At 37.0% G+C, this 21,106-nt stretch overlaps 1 protein-coding gene across 1 annotated transcript in view; it reads left to right on the top strand.

The window, feature by feature from the left end:
* LOC136035788 (voltage-dependent calcium channel type A subunit alpha-1-like) overlaps positions 1-21,106 on the top strand; it is a 208,837-nt gene that overhangs the window by 66,071 nt on the left and 121,660 nt on the right. Inside the window, exon 3 of the mRNA XM_065717761.1 lies at positions 8,360-8,514. Within this exon, the coding sequence (XP_065573833.1) occupies positions 8,360-8,514 (155 nt within the window). The remainder of the gene's footprint in view (positions 1-8,359; positions 8,515-21,106) is intronic.

Genomic DNA, 21,106 nt, shown 5'->3' with positions numbered 1-21,106 from the left:
TAACCATGTCACCATAACAAAAGAAGACGAAAATAATTCCAGTGTGCCCTATAGTTATAGTGGAGGGTAAATTTGGTATGGAAACCAAATACGTTTGCGTATTTCATTCCAAAAATTCCAAAAAAAACTCATTTTTATTCTAAGAAATGCCATATTATAAAAAAAATCATTTTTTTCAAAAATATATATTCATTTTGAACCCATCCTTGTGATAGTGTTTCATTTTCTTCTTCCGTTCTCCTGAAAATAAAAAAAAAATCAATCACATTTCTTTCTTTTTTTATACTCTAGCGCTCCCTGCTTTTTGTAATCTATTTCATCACGATTTCACTATCGTCCTTTGCTTTACTACCTATCTACTTTATCTCTTACTAGGCATTCCTTGGCTTTCTACCTTTCTATTTACTTACATACATACTTTTTTCTCTCCCATTATATTACTCTACCATTTCGCTAAAAACATTTCCTCATTTGTGCAATTCACTATCCATATATACGTTTGCGATTCTGACACAACTTTTGTTCTCTCTCTTTTTCCTATTTTTCTCTTTTAATACCATTGTAAATTGTTCATCACAATCTCATACGTTGCTCAAACTCTTTTAGATCTTGTTAAATTTCTCCGTAGATTTATGTTTCCTTTTTAACTCAGTTTTGGTGTTTAATACTTATTTCTTAATAAACTCCATCCGTAGCAAACAAATGTCATTTTCTTCTCACCAACAGCACCGGTAAATCCGTGGGTACCAGGGGGCCCTTGCACCCCTCCCTTCTCCCAAGATTTTTTTCTGGTCCCCTCTTTCACTTTTTTTCTTTTTTCATTCTTTTTCAGAATAAATATGTCAATTTGGTCAATTATTGTCACCTTTGTCAAACTGGGCCCCCAAGATTTTGCTCATGTGCACCCATATCACATTCCCCTCTCCAAAAATTTTGCTCTAGATCTGCCCTTGACCAACACTTTTTTCATACGCTTTTTCAACATTTTTGCTTATTATGGGCCGTTGTAAGGTCTTCAGTAGATTGCAGCTATTGGTACAACTACGATTAGCGTAGATATTCAAGTAGTTATGCAGGATTTTTTGGGGCAGAAAGGGTTGGGCAATGACAAATTTTATTGAGGGGAATGGAAGTAGGAATATAAGGGAAAATTTATAATTAGAATATGAAGTTCCTAGAAATACAAGGATTTTGATGGACAGGCCCTGGGTGCAAACAAAAAGATCTTGAAGTCATTCTTCACGTCTCCACTGCAACTGTTACGTATAGAATTGAGTGGTCTCGGATGGAAAATATCCAAACGTAAATTTTTAAATTATTTATCATACATAGGAAACAGCTTTCGGATTTTTCTTCTTTTGAGTCAAGTAAAGAGCAAACCAATAGCATTCAGGCAGTTGAATTATCTTAATTAATTGTTGAATATCTTAGAAAAACAATCTCCAAAAGATGCGTGCGTTATATCATCTCCAGCCTTAGGATGCATTTGCTATATCATCTTACATTATTGTGAAGATGTATTTTATCACAAATTGCTTTATATTTTAAACATTTTATGTTAGTTACAAAAAAACACTAGATATATTAATTTCCTTTCCAATAAGACGTTAAACTGCTCACTATGGTATTTCAGTGCTCTGCTAGAAGTGGAAAAAGAAAGAAGAGGATGCAGGATCACAAAAGTGATTCTCCTTATTGCTCAAAATTGTTGGCTGCAAGTTTCCTGCACGGAGTTTTCAGCAATGACATTATTAATTCTGCCCTTTATCTTTTTAACTGACTCAATTGTTGAGGGATTCTAGGTCGTTTTTCGAAATTCAAATAAGTTGGTTTTTAAGATAACATTTTACTATTAAGACCGATCGAAATATTAGTCATAATTCATGAACATATTAAAAATGGCAATAGTTTTCTCTAGCCAATTTTCTTTTAAACACAGCTTTTCTTTTTTGGATACAATGGGCCATGGTCTATTGTTTACAAGCTTGCAGCTACTGCTGCAACCATGATTGCTGCAATGCAGAACAGGCGGTATGCTTCTGATTGACAAACTCTCTGATTAGTCAACGATGCTGGTTAGCAGCTGCCATCTCTCTTTTGAATCTTCTCGCAAAAGTATGTCATCCGCAAAATCTAAATCAGAGAGCTGCTCACTGCTTACTTTTACGTCATGCCCAGATTTCCGTATTAATATTCTAGTCATTTTTAACTACAAAAAGAAATGAGGAAAGCAAACATCCTTGATAGAGACCTCCATGATCTTGAGGAATTTTGCTAGGTTTGTCCCATTTCTAGTCTCAACGCAATACTCGCTCTCTTCTTAGGGGTATAATGATTCTCACAAGTTTTTCTGGCATTTCATTGCACTTGAGGACTCTCTACAAGCATCTTTGGTCAACTGAGTCAAACACCTTTTTTGAGTCAACAAATAGTAGATACAGGTCACTTGTCGGCCAGCTAGTAAACAATTTTAGAATCATCCTTTTTAGTTGGCTTCCCCTGCTAAAGCCCTTTCATTCTCGATGAAAAGTCTTTTATCCTTCTTAAAACCCTTTTAAATTCTTAATTTTTCTACTTGTAGGGTTGTTTACGAACTTACTGTGCCTGCCTAGTGGTAGCATACAGTAAGGTCTTCTTAAATACGCTTGTTAATCAGCTTCCATGTGGTGTTGGAGATCCAAATTTTCTTTGGCTTTTTCCTGAAACCCAGCTTTTCTTTAAAAACTGTAGTGTATACACTTTTAATAGTGTCCCTCTTAAGATATATGTATCCTAGTTCACTTGCCTCCCTCGCTAGGGCCTCAAGCTTATTTCGCAAAGCTTATACAAACGTCTGCGAAATGTACTTTCAAGCAGTTTATCTTTGTGATATGTTTTTTAAACTTAAACTGGGTTTATCACGAGCACGACGTTTTGTCCAACAACACCAATGAAGTTTAATATGTACGAAAACGACCATGAGTGTATGATTGGACTCAACATCATCTCAAAAGGCTCGTGTGCCACCTGCAGCGGCCCAGAAAATGATATATCTGATTCTGAGTTTAGTTGTCTGATGACATCCGTGTCTATTTATGCACCGATTCGTGATAAAAAAAAATTGTTTTGCCAAAGAGAAGTTTATTGCTTAGAGGTATTGCAAGGATCTAGATATAGATTGAAAAACTAGATGTAAATGTAGATATAGGTGTTCATGCAGGTATTGCAAGGATATAGTTGTAGTATTGCAAGATGAATAGTCTATTAGAAACGCACCATTACCATTTGTGTTCCCAAGTCCATGAATTGGGGACACAATATGTTCCTGAAATTTATTTAGAAAAAGCCTCGGATTGCTTTTTGGTGCTTGAAAAAGGCACTAGAACTCGCAAGTATTGTTCAAACTGACCCCTACTATAGGTCTCACATCGCTGGTTCGATAAAACCATCTCAGTTGAAAAAAACGTGCCCATCACTAGAAACGAATAAAATTTTATAATTTTGTGGTTACGAGTGTCAAAATTCTATTCTGGAATTTTTGTGCTCTTCAGAAAACAAAATTTGATTGTGAATTTTTCAGCAAGATCATATCCTGTTGGAGGGGATTTAATCCTTTTCCTGAAAGTAAACAAATCTAATTACATTTATAACGTTAATTTTGGCTACTTTTAACCTTTGTGGTTACTTTTAATCTTAACGATTTTAAACACTGATCTTCGTAAAATGGGAATGCTTTGCATAAGTAAAGCTATCCCAAACTTTCGTTTCTTAGAGTTTCGGTTACTGATGGTACATGTTACTTTTGAATTTTACCATCCATGTTTTCTTCATTTGAAAAAAAAGTTTCTTCTTTTAAAGTTAACTTCATATATAACTAAAGGTAATAAAGACGAATATGTTTAAAGCAGGTTCGAATTTCTTTAAGCTAGCTTTCATCTTCGTTGATTTGAAATATTATTGATTTGAGTAATTTCATTTTGTTGAACTAAATAGAAATATGAGTGCAAATGACATGTGATGAAAATAGGTGCCACAAAAAACTACACGCTGATAAATCGAAAGAAAGGTCAGTGAAAAATACACGGATATTATGAAACTTGTAACGTTGCCCAAATTCTAGAAAATAAAAAAAAAACATTTTTTTTCTTCCAAACCAAAACGAGCTTTATTGACAATGAATATTTTTTCACGCTTCGTAAATTTTATTTTAATCATGATCATGGCATCATCATGATTGGATGAAATCCAAAAAGTTGCATTATTTTATTTGCAACCGGAAAATTTATATCGTGTTCCCATCAGATCTTAATCTTACCATTTAAGAAGCAAATCAATGGAAAGTCTTTCGAATGGATTCCCGGAATATATTTGGTTTAATTTTAGAGAGCTGAATCGAATTATCTTCAATTTATGGGGATGTCAAGCGTGTCGTCTTTCAATATGGACAGAACTTGTAGAGTTAATATCAAGTGTCCCACCAGTATAGGTGTTTAAGTTCATGACCACGAAAAGACGGACTATGGAAATTGATCTTAATTAGCTTTAGTCACTTAAGCTACAATGTTCCATGCATAATCCCGAAAAGTCGGCATTCATCCATTAACGAATACTAAGGATTGCTCCCTAGGACTGGTAGGACTCCATAGGACTAAGGACTGGTATCATTATCAACCATGATGCTACTGATACAGCCACTATGACGCACATATTATTTAAGAATTAACGACGCTTCTTGACTACTAAGGTCCCTGCGTCGGCCCTGCAGTGCATTCCTGCAGCGTGATTCGATCTCTGGGTCCCGCATTACCAAGTGAAGGGCAAATCCACTGCGTATAAGGCACATATTGTTTAGTCCATAAGAGAATTTGAAAGATTTTGGGCTAATTATTCTACCTTAAATAATTCTTAAACCACACAGCCTTAGACTTAACGGCTTAGACTTTTAATTAAGACAGTAAATATTGGAAATCTTTTAGAACAACTATTGAAAGTCCAAATTTGCTTCTCACATAAAGACCAACGGAAAAATGATCACTAATGGAAAATTATTAACGGAATAATATTATAAACGGAAAAACAGAGATTGACAAAAAAGGATAAACCAGTAATAACATGCTAGAAAAATTCACGAAAGGTCAAACAGCTTAACTACATATACTAAACAAAAAAAAATCAAAAAGAAAAGAAAACCCATATCTGATTAATGACAGTTATTATTTTCACGTATAGATCCAGAAATGGTTCGAAATGCTGCGAGTTCAAAACTAGGACCTATGACTGCCTCTACAAGTGTTTTAACTTAGAAGCGTGACTTTTGGCCACTGTTGTCACTGAGTGCTCAGTGTGTAGTCGCTTAAGAACACCTTGGATATCACATACAGATTTTGGTGTTTTTGACAAAGGCGTTAGGGCATTTGAAATGAAATCAATTTTAGCTCCTCTGACAATTTTTAGAAGTGGAATAAAAATTAGCAAAATTTTCAAACATATATATATGTATAGAGTATAAGATTAAAAGAATAAAAATTATTAAAATAAGAAAGTGTCAACGAAGAGCAATAAAAGATGGTACTGTACGTGCCTCCGTGTTAAAATTTTGTGTTTTAATTTCCTTGATTTATTAGTGATTGTATTCGAAAGCCAATCACTTTACACCCTCAGCAAATGTGCAAAAGCGACGACAACCTGTAGAGCTGTTTTAATTGTTGTTGTTTGTGTCCTCTGCTGCTGTATTATATGTTGAACAATTATATTGAAATCGCACATAATGTTATTTTAAGTTACTAAAATGTGATTTTATAAATGTTATTTAAGAAATAACAACAGAAACTAACAGAAATAAACATAAGATAACCTAAATATTATTTTAAGCCAATAAAAGAACTAAAATTTAAGCCACAAAATTACTCGCACTTTTCTATCTTTTTCACTGTGAAGTTTCAAATACAGATAGGTTTGCATTAAGAGAATCCGCGAAATGTAGCACAAAATTTAGAGAAAATCACTCATCACCAGCCTATTACTAATGGGAGGGGAAGCTTATAATTAAGACGAATTTAACTGTAATATGGTCCCCTTTCAGAGGACAAAGTATATCACCATACCCAGTAAGGCATAATGACATCATACATCATGGACATTTGTATCCTCATAACTTTATTGTGATGTCACGATGCTTTCAAAAAAAAAAAATATGAAGATTTAGTTTCTAAGCTTTCTGCTATAATTTTGAGATACGCGTAAGATCTAATTAAAAAAAAATCCACATAGCGTAGATATATTCTTCATTCAATTTAATGTCAAGTGGACACCAATATACTGGGAAATCTCCAAACTAGAGGTACTGAAAACTTCCTCTTCGTAATCTTGACTTAAAATTTCATAATTATGAAATATATAAACAACTGACAGTAGATGAAAACCAAATAACAAAATCTCCAGCTATTGTTTGAAAATTTGTCAAAATCCTTTTTTCTATCATTTTTCTAATCGTCTTTCGAAAAGTGTCTCTATCGTTTTTCTCGACGCAGTAATAATCCTTATCTGTTGTTCCAATTTTAAGCTATTGATCAATGGAACTAAATGCTTATTAGAAAAGTGGTGTCACTTTTGATCTAAAACCAATAACAAGATGAAATATATATCAAAAAGGCTATGAAATCCTAAGCTATTTGGCTAAATCTCAACACCCTTATACACGTCTACTAATGGATTAAGTGCGTAAGTAACAACTGGCTTATTATGTCAGATAAATGGATGAAAGTGGATTTAATAAAAAGTTACTACTGACTTATCACAATGTAAGGGTATGATCTTCATGACTTTCGAATGTCAAATACATTCATTATTCTTTCGTTAAAATAATATTTATATATGTTTCAAACTGATACTAATAGCAATGATGATAAAAACATTCCACAGTTACTTCATCTAAATATGCTCGTTAACTATTTTGGTAAAAGTCAATAATGAAGTAGGTTAAAACTTACTTTTTTTGTGGCTTCAGCTACTTTGAAACGTCAACTGGAACGAAAAAATTCACTTTTTCCTAACTTTATGTTAATTTTTGTTGAGCCTGGAATGCCACCCTTGTATTCAATGCCAACACCAAATAAGAAATACCAAATAAGAAATAGCATGTGTTTCATGATCGGTTTAACTTATTATCATGATTTGTGATTCATAGAGTTTGTTTTTTGCTATTCGTAATAAAGCAATCTTGTTAATTAGCGCAATAGCGCTGCGCAATATTATTAACTTAGGCAGCACAATATTGCTGCCTATTAAAGAGTGAACTGGGGAAAATGTGAATATCTCTGGATGTTTTGGTGTCACACACAACGGTCGTCTTAAGCAGATAAACTGAAGAATATGATAGCCTATGTTCATGATAAACTGTTTGTATGGTCGAAATATCTAGAGATTTTTCTTTAAGTTTTACTGTCAAATAAAATAATTTTCTTTATGGAACGGTTATTTGTATGCTATGCCAAGTATAACTTTTCAGACTTATACAACGCCTTTCACAGTAGGCCGATGTGAAAGTCCATGAAACCATCATAATCATCGTCTAAAATCATCAAAATTATCGTAAGTGAACTATTCAGAAACATAAAATGTGGTATTGAGATTGGGATTCAATTTCTGATCTAGTGTGGCAATATTTATAGGAATGAATTTTTAGTTTCTTAACAAAAAAAACAATCCAATTGCTTATCCAAAAGTTTTCTATTTCATATGTTCACTTTCTCACAATTTATGATGAACTGAAGTAACCCAAATGTTTTAGAAGAGCTCTAGTTTACTTTGCACTGCTTACTTTAAGGAAACAAATTTGCTCCGTAATATTACAAAAAGTAAGGGTAACAGGATCCTTCGCATAGCGTCTTGGCCTTCCGTTCTTTCTTCATTCTACTGGATTCCGAAAGGCTCAGGAAAATTCCGTAAAGCCTCGTCTTCGTTGAAATTATTCAGCCTGTCTGCAGTATTTTTTTTTAGGTTGATCATTTTTAGACAGCCGACTGTGATTGGACAGCCAATATGATTAAGTTCCCTTCAAAATTTCAAAGGCAAGATAGGCTGTCAAATTAAAGCCATCCCTGGTGGCAGGACGAATAATGTCCATCAAGACGACGCTTAAGACCTTATTTTAACACAATCTTAGTCATAAGTTTATGTTAGTGTGAAATGTTTTACGGTGTGTTGTATAGAAACGATTTCATCGCTTAAACTGATTACATCGGTAAAGACACGTGTCATAAGAAAAGAAAATTGTGTTCCAGTCTTAGATTTCGCAGACTGTAAGCAGTCTGTGGGCCAGTCATTGTGCCATCCTGTCTTATATTTTTTTCAGGTGTATTAATTTGAGTCTGTTTTTTAGGATGACGAATTGTTTGACATTTCTTCTGTGTACAGAAAAGATTGGGATGTAAATGTTAAATCAGATGATCAAAAGAGTCGCCTTATTAATACGAAGTTTGAGAAATGTACACCAACATTTAGCTTTGAAGCAATGAAAGACAGCTCAATATTAAGGTAACTCTGGTCAATATCTTAATGGTATATCAGAAGTAATTCAAGAACCATGACTGACTCACAAAAGAATCAACACTACTTGAACAAAAACCAAGGAGCAAAGATAACGTTTTCCAGCCTCTTTCATTGTATATGCCCTTACAAAAATTACTGCTCGATCTTAAACTCCCGTTTGAATGGGCTACATTCAAATGGGCTACAGGCGAAATGGGCTGCATTGTTTCTCCATTAAAAATACTGTAAACACGTATGCTACTTCTTACTCACGCATTCCTTTTTAAACTACCCCAAAATTCTTTCTCTTAGACGAACCCCGACACACAGAGTAAAAGTTAAAGGGCAAAGCAAAGCACGCTTCGCCGTAAAAATAAAACTGTATCATTAATATATCGTCAGAAACCACCACTGCTTCTCTTCCCCAAAAATTTCATTCACTTACCTCCTTCTTTGAGGTTCATCTTGGCAATTAACCTAATACCTATGCATACAGTTTGTTCTGATTACCTGACGGAGAAAATGCGTAAAGAAAACCACGTCGACTTTATCTGGTCTTGTCAACCAGTTCGTGGTGACGAACCTGTAGTAAGGAGCGACCCGGCTCAATAGTAACCAAAATTCCAAAAATTGGAATTTTGATACCAATAGTTACATCAAAAGAATCGTGAGTTAATGCTGATTTTAAATATATAAATTTCGTCAAGATTAGTCTTACCCATCAAAAATTACGAGCCTGAGAAAATTTGCCTCATTTTAGAAAATAGGGGGAAACACCCCTTAAAAGTCATACAATTTTAACAAAAATCACACCATCAGATTCAGCGCATTAGAGAACCTAATTGTAGAAGTTTCAAGCTCTTATCTACAAAAATGTGGAATTTCGTAGTTTTTGCCAGAAGACAGATCATGGATGCGTGTTTATTTGTTTTTTTGTTTTGTTTTTTTTCCCAGTGGTGATCATATCGACTCAGTGGTCCTAGAATGTCGCGAGTGGGCTCATCCTAACGGAAATTAAAAGTTCTAGTGCCCTTTTTAAGTGACGAAAATAATTGGAGGGCACCTAGGCCCCCTCCTACGCTCTATTTTTCCCAAAAATCACCGGATAAAAAATTGTGAGACAGCCATTTTATTCACCATAGTCGAAAAATTTAATAACTATGTCTTTGGGGACGACTTACTCCCCCAAAGTCCCAGTGGGAGGGCCTGCAAGTTACAAACTATGACCTGTGTTTGCATATAGTAATGGTTATTGGGAAGTGTATAGACGTTTTCAGGGGGATTTTTTGGTTCGGGGAGGGGGGCATTGAGGGGGGAGGGTGCGTGAGAGGATCTTTCCATGGAGGAATTTTTCATGGGGAAAGAGAGTTTCGATGAAGGAGGCGCAGGATTTTCTAGCACTATTTCAAAAAAAAAACAATGAAAAAAATAAATAAGAAGCTTTTTCTACTGAACGTAAGGAGCAGCATTAAAACTCAAAACAAACAGAAATTATTACGCATATGAGGGGTTTGTCTCCTCGTAATACCTCATTCTTTATCCATAAGTATTTTTAGTAATTTCAACTATTTCTTATACGGCCTTTGTGATTCAGGTTCATTTTTAAGGAATTGGGACAATTCCTAATTTAAGTTTTAATGTAAAGAGCGAGATATCGACGAGGGGTGAACCGCCTCATATGCGCAATAAAAGCCTAGGAATATAGAAATTCGTTACGTAGGTTAATTCGTAAGTTACGTATATTTTTTACTCATGAAAACGTTCGTAAAAAATTAAAAGTTCTAGTTGCCGTTTTAAGTAATCAAAATTTCTTATATTATTTTTTCTGACAGCCCTTACCGTAGGGATTCTGGGTGTTTTGTCGACCTAGGAGGCATAATTATTTAACTTTGGGACTATTTTAAAGAAATGGCTATCTCAAAATTTTTGTGATATACATATTGGAAAAAGAGGGCACGGGAGCCTAGCTCCCCTGTGATCACTATTGACTCTTAAATAAGGCACAGGAGCTTGTTATTTACAATTGAATGAGCTTCTCATGCAATTGAGCTTCTCTTCCTCATGTTTTTATGAACACCCCATTCTGTAAAATGCTTATATACCCAGTGACATATCTTACAACCGTTTCCCCTGGATTATGGCCTACCATGGAGGCATTGATAAATCACCTTTGGACTATTTTGAGCAAAATGTCTATCTCCAAATTCTGACCCGAGCCATTCAGAGAAAAGAGGGCTTGGGGGGGTTAGTTGCCCTCCGATTACTTTTGAATCTTGAAACAGACTCTAGAACTACTAGTTTAGAGTTTATTGAGCTCTTCCGAAGCTTATAAGATCACTCATTCCATAAAATTCTTATATACTCCCAGGGCATAACTTGCAACCCTTGCCTTGTGCTCCGAGGGGTTTAGTCAACCCTATAGACTTTCCTATATCATCTTTGGACTATTTTGAACAAAAAAATTGTCTCAAAACTTCAATTGGGTACATTTGAGGAAAAGATAAGAGTGTATGGAGGGGGATAGTTACCCTCCGATCCCTTTTCACCCTTGAAAGGGAAGTAGAAGTTTCAATTTTCAATCAAATGATCTTTCTCCAAAGTTTGTATGATCACCACCTCTGTAATAACCTGTCATAGCTTACAGCCCTTGTCCCCAGACTTTGGGAGTTGTGTCAACCCCCTATATGATCTTTGGACTATTTTGAATACAATAGTCATCTCAAAATTTCGATCGGATGCATTTGGGGAAAAGAGGACATGGTAGGCTAGTTGCCCTCTTATCACTTTTGATTAAAAAAAAGTTCTAAATCTTCCAATTTCCAATTGAATGCTTTCAAAGTTTGTAGGACCGCCCCTATATCACAAAGACATAATTACAATACCTTTCAACTGTGCTGAACAGAATCACTCAAAATTGAAAAATTTGGATTGGATGTTCTTGAGGAAATCATGAGCGCAATGGGGGGCGGGGGGTTGCCACGCAATTATTTTTGTCTCTTAAAATGAGACTAGAACATATAATTTCTAATCGAATAACCCCCTTCTGAAGTTTCTATGACAACTCCTTCTATGCGATGTGCCTCGGTCAGAAGAAAAACAAAAGAAAGAAAAACAAGTAAATATTGCAGTCTGACCACCTCGCTTGTCAGCGCTCAGGCAGCGCTATTGCGCTGCCTACGATTATTAGCCTTTGAATCTTAATGATATTAAATAAAAAAAACTAATTTTTTTAGCTGAAAGTAAGGAGCGACATTAAAACTTAAAACGAACAGAAATTAATCCGTATATGAAATGAGTTGTCCCCTCCGCAACCCCTCGCTCTTTACGCTAAAGCTTTTAATTGTTTTAAAAAGTAGAATTGTGGCAAAGAGTCAAACTTTAGTGTAAAGAGCGAGGGATTGCGGAGGGGACAACTCATTTCATATACGGATTAATTTCTGTTCGTTTTAAGTTTTAATGTCGCTCCTTACTTTCAGCTAAAAAAATTAGTTTTTTTTTATTTAATTTCTGAACGTTTTTGAATTAATGCATGTTTGGTTTTGGCTCTCCGCACATAAATTATTAAAATGAAATTTGTATATTAATTCTTTTTTTGGCTAAATGGCTTTCTCTTAGTTTTGATCAGACGATATTGAGAAATAAGGGATGGAGAAGGAGGCCTAGTTGCCCTCCAATTTTTTGGTTACTTAAAAAGGCAACTAGAAATTTTAATTTTTAAGGAACGTTTTTATTAGTAAAAAATATATGTAACTTAAGAATTAACTTACGTAACAAACTTTCATAACCATATATTTTTATTATGTATACGAGGGGGTTTGTACCCTCGTTAATACCTCGCTCTTTACACTAAATCCTAAGTTTTGTCCCAATTCTTTAAGAATGACCCCTGAATCAGAAATGCCGTAGAATAAATAGTTGAAATTTCTAAAAATACTTTAGCATAAAGAGCAAGGTATTTATCTCCTCCTAAATACCTCGCTCTTTATGCTAAAGTATTTTTAGAACCCCTCATATGCGTAATAATCTTGTTTTAAGTTTCAATGCTACTTCTTCCTTTCATTTGAAAAAAACGTTTTCATGTTTATTTTTCATTATTTTATTATAGTAATGCTAGAGAATCCTGCGCCCTTGTCATTGAATTTTTCTTCCCCCATGACAGATTCCTCCAAGGAAAGATACTCCAACATAGCCCCCTCTCCTCAGCCCCACCCCCAAACAAAATAAAATCCTCCTGAAAACGTCTGTACACTTCCCAATAACCATTACTATATGTAAACACTGGTCAAAGTTTGTAACTTGCAGCCCCTCCCCCAGGGATTGTGGGGGAGTAAATCATCCCCAAACACATAGTTATTATGGTTTTCGACTATGTTGAACGAAATGGCTATCTCAAAATTTTGATCTGTTGACTTTGGGAAAAAAATGAGCGTGGGAGGGGGCCTAGATGGCCTCTAATTTTGTGGTCACTGAAAAAGGGCACTAGAACTTTTCATTTCCGTTAGAATGAGCCCTCTTGCGACATTCTAGGACCACTTGGTCCATACGATGACCCCTGGAAAAAAAAAACAAACAAACAAATAAAGTCGCACCCGTAATTTGTCTTCTGGCAAAAAATACAAAATTCCACATTTTTGTAGATAGGAGCTTGAAACTTCTACAGTAGGGTTCTCTGATACGCTGAATCTGATGGTGTCATTTTCGTTAAGATCCTACGGCTTTTGGGGGGTGTTTCTCCTTATTTTCCTAAATAAGGCAAATTTTCTCAGGCTCGTAACTTTTGATGAGTAAGACTAAACTTGATGAAACTTATATATTTAAAATCAGCATTAAAATGCGATTCTTTTGATGTAACTATTTACATCAAAATTCAATTTTTTAGAGTTTTGGTTACTATTTAGCCGGGTCACTCCTTACTACAGTTCGTTACCACGAACTGTTTGATTAAGTAGAAGTAACAGGTTTTTTTTTACCTGAAAGTGAGGAGTTACATTAAAACTTAAAACGAACAGAAATTGTTCCGTGTATTAAAGGGGCTGTCCCTTCCTCAATGCCTAAAGTTTGACTCTTTCTTACAACCCTACTTTTTCAAACAATAAAAAAAAATTAGCGTAAAGAGCAAAGTGTTAAAGAGGAGGTGTTAAATCTCTTATGCTAAATTATTTCTGTTTGTTTTAAGTTTTAATGTCACTCCTTACTTTTAGTTAAAGATAACTTTTTTATTTAATTTCTGAACATTTTAAAATTAATACTGGTTATGATTTTTGCTCATCGTACATGAATAGTTAAAACTGTATTTAAAACCTCAATTAAAACCTCACCAATATCTCACTCTTTGTGCTAAAGTACGAATTTTTTCTAATTCTTTAAGAATGACCCTGAATCACAAAGGATTTAATTATAATGAATAGCTCTTATGAAAGTACTAGAAAAACCTTAGCGTAAAGAGCTAGGTATTGACGAAGGGGTAAACCACCTCATATTTCAGTTAGATTTTAAGTTTTCATGTTGCTCCTTACTTTCAGATGAAAAACTTGTTTTTTTTTAATTTAATTTCTGATCGTTCTTTAAACAATGCTGGGAAATCCTGCGCCCCCTTCATGAAAAATTCCCTTCCCTCATGAAAAATTCCTCTATGGAGAGATGGTCCCAAGTAACCTTTTCCCCCCGACTCCCCGACCCTCCAGAAATAATCCCGCTCGAAAATGTCTGCATACTTCCCAATAGCCAATAACCAACTTGCAACCCTTCCCCCGGGACTGTGGAGGGATTAGGTCATCCTCAAAGACGTAGTAAATAGGTTTTTCGACTATCTTGAACAAAAAGAATATCTCTTAATTTTGATCCGGGGACTTTGGGGAAAAAATGAGCGTGAAAGTGGGCCTAGCTGCCCTCCAATTTTCTGGTCACTTAATAAGGCCGCTAGAACTTTTAATTTCCGTTCGAATGAGCCATCTTGCGATATTATAGGTTAGGCTAGGGTTTATTTTAGAACCACTGGGTTGATAAGATCATCCCTGGAAGAAAAGAAACAAAAAAAAAATACACATCCTTGATCTTTCTTCCGGCAAAAATACAAAAATTCCACAGTTTTGCAGATAGGGGCTTGTAACCTCTACAATAGGGTTCTCTTATGCGCTGAATCTGATGGTGTGATTTTCATTCAGATTATATACCTTTTAGGGGCTGTTTCTTTCTTTTTTCGAAAATAAGGCAAATATTCTCAGGCTCGTAACTTTTGATGTGTAAAATTAAACTTGTCGAAACGTATATGCTTGAAATCAGCATAAAGATATAATTGTTTGATGTATCTATTGGTACCAAAATTCCATTTTTTAGAGTTTTGGTTACTATTGAGCCGGGTCGCTTCTTACTTACAGTTTGTTACCACGAACTGTTTGATTTTGTTTGTTATTACGTACATGAGGGGATTTTCCCCCTTTTCAATACCTTGCTCTTTACGCTAAACTTTGAGTTTCGTTCCAATTCTTTAAGAATGACCCTTGAATCACAAAGGCTGTTTAATTAGAATAAATTTGAAATTACTAAAAAAAACTTTAGCGTAAAGAACAAGGTGTTGACGAGGGAGGAAACCCCCTCATATACGTAACAATTCTCATATACGTAACAATTGCTGATCGTCATAAGTTTTAATGTTGCTCATTACTTTCAGTCGAAAAAACTTGTTTCTTATTTAATTTATAATCGTTTTTTAGATAATGCTGGGAGATCCGGCGCCCTATCCATGGAAAAATTGTCAGCCTCAATGAGAAATTCCTCAGTGGAGAGATCCTCCCACGTAACCCCCCTCCCCCGAACCCTTCCACACAGACAAAAAATGCCGCCTTAAAATGTGTCTGTAATTCCCGATAACCAATACTATATGTAAACAATGGGCAAAGTTCACAACTTGCAGGCCCTACCCGGGGACTTTAAGGGATTAAAGGTAGCTCTGAATAGAGGCACTGGAGAAACTTCTCTAAGTCCCATTCATGGCCAAATTATTAATTTTGATTGTTTTCACATACATCCATAAATTTATATTGCACAATCAAATAAAATATATGATAATAATCTACCTGGAAAGTGATTAGCCTTTAAGAGTGCTGTAAGTAAGATTAAATTGCAAAATGTCATTTAGACTTGTGTTTTTTACTCATTACCCTTTCACCGTTACTAAGAAAGGGTCCTCATATTTTTGTTTTGTTTTTTGTTTTAAGGCTTGTTTTTTTATATTTTTATCAGTTTATTCTTCACCTGAGGGCGGTCAAGTGGAGGTTTTGACCGAAATATTTGCATAATTTTCAATTTTTTCACTGGCTGTCTGTTGTCCTCGTTCTTCTATTCTTTCCGGTTTTGATTTTGTCATGATTAGCCAGTGTGGTCTAGGAAATTATTTAGGGGATTAATTCATCCTCACAGACATAGTTATTAGATTTTTCGACTATGCTGAACATAATGGCTCTCTCAAAATTTTGATTCAGGTACTTTGGGAAAAAATTAGTATGGGAGGTGGCCTAGACCTTACCTTAGACCTTAGTTCCTCCTGTGCCGCCAGAGGCACCCAGGGCATCCAAAAAGAGCCGCCAGTCGTCCCTCATATGTGCTGCTGCCCAGACGTCTTCCCACTGGGGTTGGACTATCGTATTGATGTGTTTTAGGTCCCGCTGGTACATTAGACGAAGTGTATTCTTCGGCTTCCCTCTTCTTCGGGTTCCCTCTGGTTGCCACTCCAGTACAGTTCTGGGGAGTCTATCTCCCGCCATACAGATAACATGCCCCAGGTAGCGCCATCTTCGTTGGCGTATGACATCTGTTACCAGGGGCTGGCGCGAGATAGACCGAACAGTCTGGTTGGTTATGTGGTCTCTCCAGTTAATGTTCAGTATTCTGCGAAGACAGTTGTTCTCTAAGGCAAGAATCCTCTTTTCTTGGTGTTGGTTTAGTTTCCAACATTCACAGCTATAAAGGAGGGCGGAGATGACGTTACTGTTGAACAGCCTCATTTTCAGTTTCAGGGAGTACTTTTTCGATCGCCACACTGGCTTTAGTCGATTAAAAGCTCCACTGGCTTGTCCAATCCTAGACTGCACCTCCTTTTCGCTGGATCCAGTTCGTTCGACTGTACTTCCAAGGTATCTAAAATCCACTACCTGCTCTACTGTATTGTCCCCGCACTTTAAGCCCAGTGGTGAGTCGCTCGTTGCCATGCTTTTTGTTTTGTCCGAGTTGATCTTTAGTCCCAAAAGACTCGCTTTCTCTCGGATTACTTCGAGAAGATCCTGGAGCCTTTCCTTGTTTGCTTCCATCAGGGTGATGTCGTCGGCGAAATCAAGATCTGCTAGTCGTTTGTTGTCGCAGATTTGGATACCAAACCCCGTGCAGTCTCGGAGCACATAATCGATTACAAGGACAAAAAGCAAGGGGGAGAGGACACACCCCTGTTTGACAACGGACATGATATGGAAATACCTTGTATTTCCTTCGTGGGTCCGAACGCAGCACTCGGTGTTTTCATATAGGGCAATGATCAAGGATACAAGTTTTTCTGGAATGCCGTAATATCGGAGGATATTCCACAGCGAATCTCGGTGTATTGAATCGAAGGCTTTTTCGAAATCCACAAAGACAAGGTACATCTTTTGCCTCCATTCATTGCATTCCTCGATCATCATGCGTAGGACATATATAAGGTCGGAGCAGGAGCGGGATGGGCGGAAGCCATGTTGCTCGTCTCGCAAGTGCTTATCTAAGGCTGTCTGGATGCGACGAAGGATTATCTGTGAGAATAGTTTCCCCGGGATAGAAAGGAGACTGATGCCCCTCCAGTTATCGCATTTTGCTGCATCTCCTTTCTTAAAAAGCTTGATGAGTGTGCTTTTTCTCCATTCTTCGGGGACTTTCTCTGATTTCCATATACATGCAAAGAATGTGATCCACACAGTTATGCAAGCGCCTAAAGAGGCTTTAATCATTTCTGCTGATATCCTGTCGCTTCCTGGTGCTCTGCCGTTCTTCAGTTTGCGAGCGGCTTGTACCAGTTCTTCGGTTGACGGTTCTTCCGTATTGATTTGAAGTTCCAGGAAAGGGGTTGTGGGGATATCTGCTGTGTTCGGAGGACTAGGTCGGTTGAGAACTTTCTCGAAGTGTTGGGCCCAAACTTCAGAGATTTCATCGGGGGCTGTGACTGTCTTCCCGTTTCCGTCTTTTACTGGTCCATTTAGGTTGCGACGTTTCCCGATGATTTCATTGGTGATTTTATAGACGGCTCTGGAATCGCCGCGCTTGACCGCTTCTTCTGCCATAGCTGCCTTTTGTTTTAGAAAGTTCCGTTTATCTCCCCTTGCGCTCTTTTTCACCAGCTTGTCTTGGTATCGATACAGCTGGTTACTCAAGACTGTGTCGCTGTTATCTCCATCATTTAGAAGACGTTGTTTTAGTTTCCGACGCTCTTCGATAAGGGTCCATGTCTTATCAGATAACCACTCGTCTTTGGGTCTTTTTTTGTGCCCAATTGTTTCTATTGCTGTCTGGTTGTAGGCTTCTTTTAGGGTGGCCCAGGTTGTCTCCACAGTGGCTTCTCTATCCAAATCTAGGGCCAAGCTCTCAAACCTGTTTGTAAGCTGTATGTTGAACCTATGACGAACTGCTGCGTTTGAGAGCTTTTCAGAGTCGTAGGCAGGTTTCTCTTTGGTTTGGGATTTTTTTGTGGCTTTCAGTTTGAGGGACAGCTTTGCAGTCATCAAGGCGTGGTCTGAGGCGACGTCGGCTCCTCTGTAGGCTCTTACATCTTGAAGGCTTGACTTCCACTTTTTGTTGATCAAGATATGGTTAATCTGGTTGTGGGTTTGACCATCAGGCGAGTTCCATGAGTATTTGTGGATAGTTTTATGCTGAAACTGGGTTCCTCCGATGATAAGGTCATTTGTTAGTGCGAAGTCAACTAACAGTATCCCATTCTCATTTATTTCGCCGAGGCCTTGGCTCCCAAGAACCTCAGGACAATAGGACTTGTCGCTCCCCACCTTGGCGTTGAAGTCACCAACAAAGCAGACGAGATCGTGGCTGGGGATATCCTTGGCGACAGCTTGTAGGGTGTTGTAGAAGTTATCTTTTGTGGTATCGTCTGCCTCATTAGTTGGTGCGTAACATGCGACTACTGTTAACTTAGCTTGGCGACCTGTGAACCGTGCCACGATGATCCTCTTATTTATAGGCGTCCATTTCGTTAGGGCTCTGGACGCAGATTTCGACAGCATTATGGCGACGCCTGCTTCTTTCTTTTTTTCTGTGCCACTGTGCAGGATTGTGGATCCCTTCTTGAGGGTTTGACTACCTGCACCAGTCCAACGGACTTCCGACAGAGCTAGGATGTCAAGGCCATAATTGTCCATCTCATTCACAACCTGTTCTGTTTTAGAAAGTTGAACCATGGTCCTTACGTTCCAAAAACCAAGTTTAATTTCGCAATTCGTTTTCAAAAATCGTGTCCGGGGGCGGTCCGAATTCGTCGTCAAGGAGTCCGGGGGCGGTCCATAGTCGTCGGCAGGTTGCATAGTCGGTATCATGTTGGCTCTCAATTAGACGGTTCTATGGCAAATCTTTTTTCCAGGGGCAGGCTGCTAGTCTGCCGCCAAACCCTCCTCCTTTATCCAGGCTTGGGACTGGCTGTATGATTACAGGCGGAGTTATGGGAGGTGGCCTAGTCGCCCTCCAATTTTTTGGTCGCTGAAAAAGGGCACTAGAACTTTTAATTTCTGTTTGAATAAGCCCTCTCGCAATATTCTAGAACCACTGGATCGACAAGATCACCCTGGGAAAAACACAGACAAATGAACTCGCGTTCGTGATCTTTCTTCTGGCAGAAAATACAAAATTCCACATTTTTTCAAATAGGAGTTTGAAACCTTTACAGTAGTGTTCTCTGATACGTTGAATTTGATAGTATGATTTTTATTAAGCTTCTATCACTTTTAGGTGGTGTTTCCCTTTTTTTCGAAAATAAGGCAAATTTCTCAGGCTCGTAACTTTTAATACGTAAAAATAAACTCAATGAAACTTATATATTTGAAATGAGTTGAAAAATCCAATTTTGATGTATCTATTGGTATTAAATTAGTATGAGCCGGGTGGCTGCTTACATACACTTCGTTACTAGGAACTGTTTGATTTTGGACGAGAGTACTTTGGGTCTTACAAAGACATTTTATGAACAAACCCCTCCCTCGTTTTATCCAGTTTGGGGCTCAGCAGCGACAGCAAGAATGTAATATTGAAAGTCTTAGATTTTGAATCCATTGAGAAAAAACCTATTATTCAGGGGAATTTCCTGTAATACTCTTGGAATAACTTAAAAAACTGACTGAAATTTAATAAAAAACATTGAGTGTTTTTCATCCGATTGGGAGTATGGAGGTTTTCCAAAATAAAAAAATAAACAAAACTATCTTGGAAGTAAGGAGTGCTCCTGCTATATCATTCCTCCCCACCCGCTCTTTGTGTTAACATTTAATTTTTTCACCAATGACTCAAGAACCTCATGAAAAGTTCATGAACATCGTTTCCTTGTACCCTGAAAGTTTCCACTGAATACGATAAGCCGTTACAAAGATATTTATGATATACTCTTTTGACAATCTGCAGGTACATAGAACGTTTTGATTTAGTTCTTCTTTCACCTCTACATTACCTCTAAATTTTCCTTCAATACCCAAATCCTCGCCGGCACTCGCTAGAGAAGCAGTAATTGTGGTGGTAGCAATCTTAGTAGTCGTAGTAGTACTACTACTACAATATTGGGAAGTTCACACACAAGAGTAACTTGATACAATGTTTTTGCTTATATTCTTTCACATTGCTTCATGAATGGAAGAATATACTGATTTGCGTTTGGTTTTGGCAATAAAATTTCACTCGGAATGTTTTAAAGGGTAATCAGTAAATAAAAGACTCTCAGTCAAGAGCTGGCTGTAATTTTGCACTCTTAAAGGCTTGCAGTCATACACTTGTTACCCCTGGTTCCCACTGCTGCGATTTCACGCAAAATCTTGCGAAATGCGGCGAATGACACAAATAGTGCGACAAGCAACGTTTTGCTGCAATGTCGGATGCGTTGAATAATTTCTACTCATTCGACAAATCGCATGCGTTGTTTAACAGAAAAATAGCCTTTTTCTGAATTTGGCTTAACGCTCTCATTGCTTAAGTTTGAGAGCCTGATTTGAGTTCTTCTAGTGTTTCTCGCAGCAATTTAAAAGTGTGCGTTTCTTTGTGAACCTCCATCCAATTCTGTCGTACGTCTGTTCCGCCAGAAAAAAATCGTGTCGGATTGACGCAGCAGTGGGAACCAGGGATTACACTTTAGCGTGAAGACCTAAGGATAGAGGGATGCAGCAGTACCATCATACTTTTATAACAATTCGACTTTTACGTTGATTCAAAAATATAAGATTCATTAAGCTTAAAGTTACTCTTCAAAAATTTCCAGTAAAAAAGATTTAACTGTATAAAAGAGAGAGAACTCAGCAAATAATAAATGATAGAGGTTGAGGTTGAAATTCCTATTGTTGTATTAACCTTTCGCTTTTTACTCCAAAGTTTG

The sequence above is a fragment of the Artemia franciscana genome, chromosome 14, assembly GCF_032884065.1.
Source record: "Artemia franciscana chromosome 14, ASM3288406v1, whole genome shotgun sequence".
In the NCBI taxonomy this organism is placed as follows: domain Eukaryota; kingdom Metazoa; phylum Arthropoda; class Branchiopoda; order Anostraca; family Artemiidae; genus Artemia; species Artemia franciscana.
The sequence above is the reverse complement of the archived record's forward strand: the minus strand, read 5'-3'. Positions and strand labels throughout refer to the sequence as shown.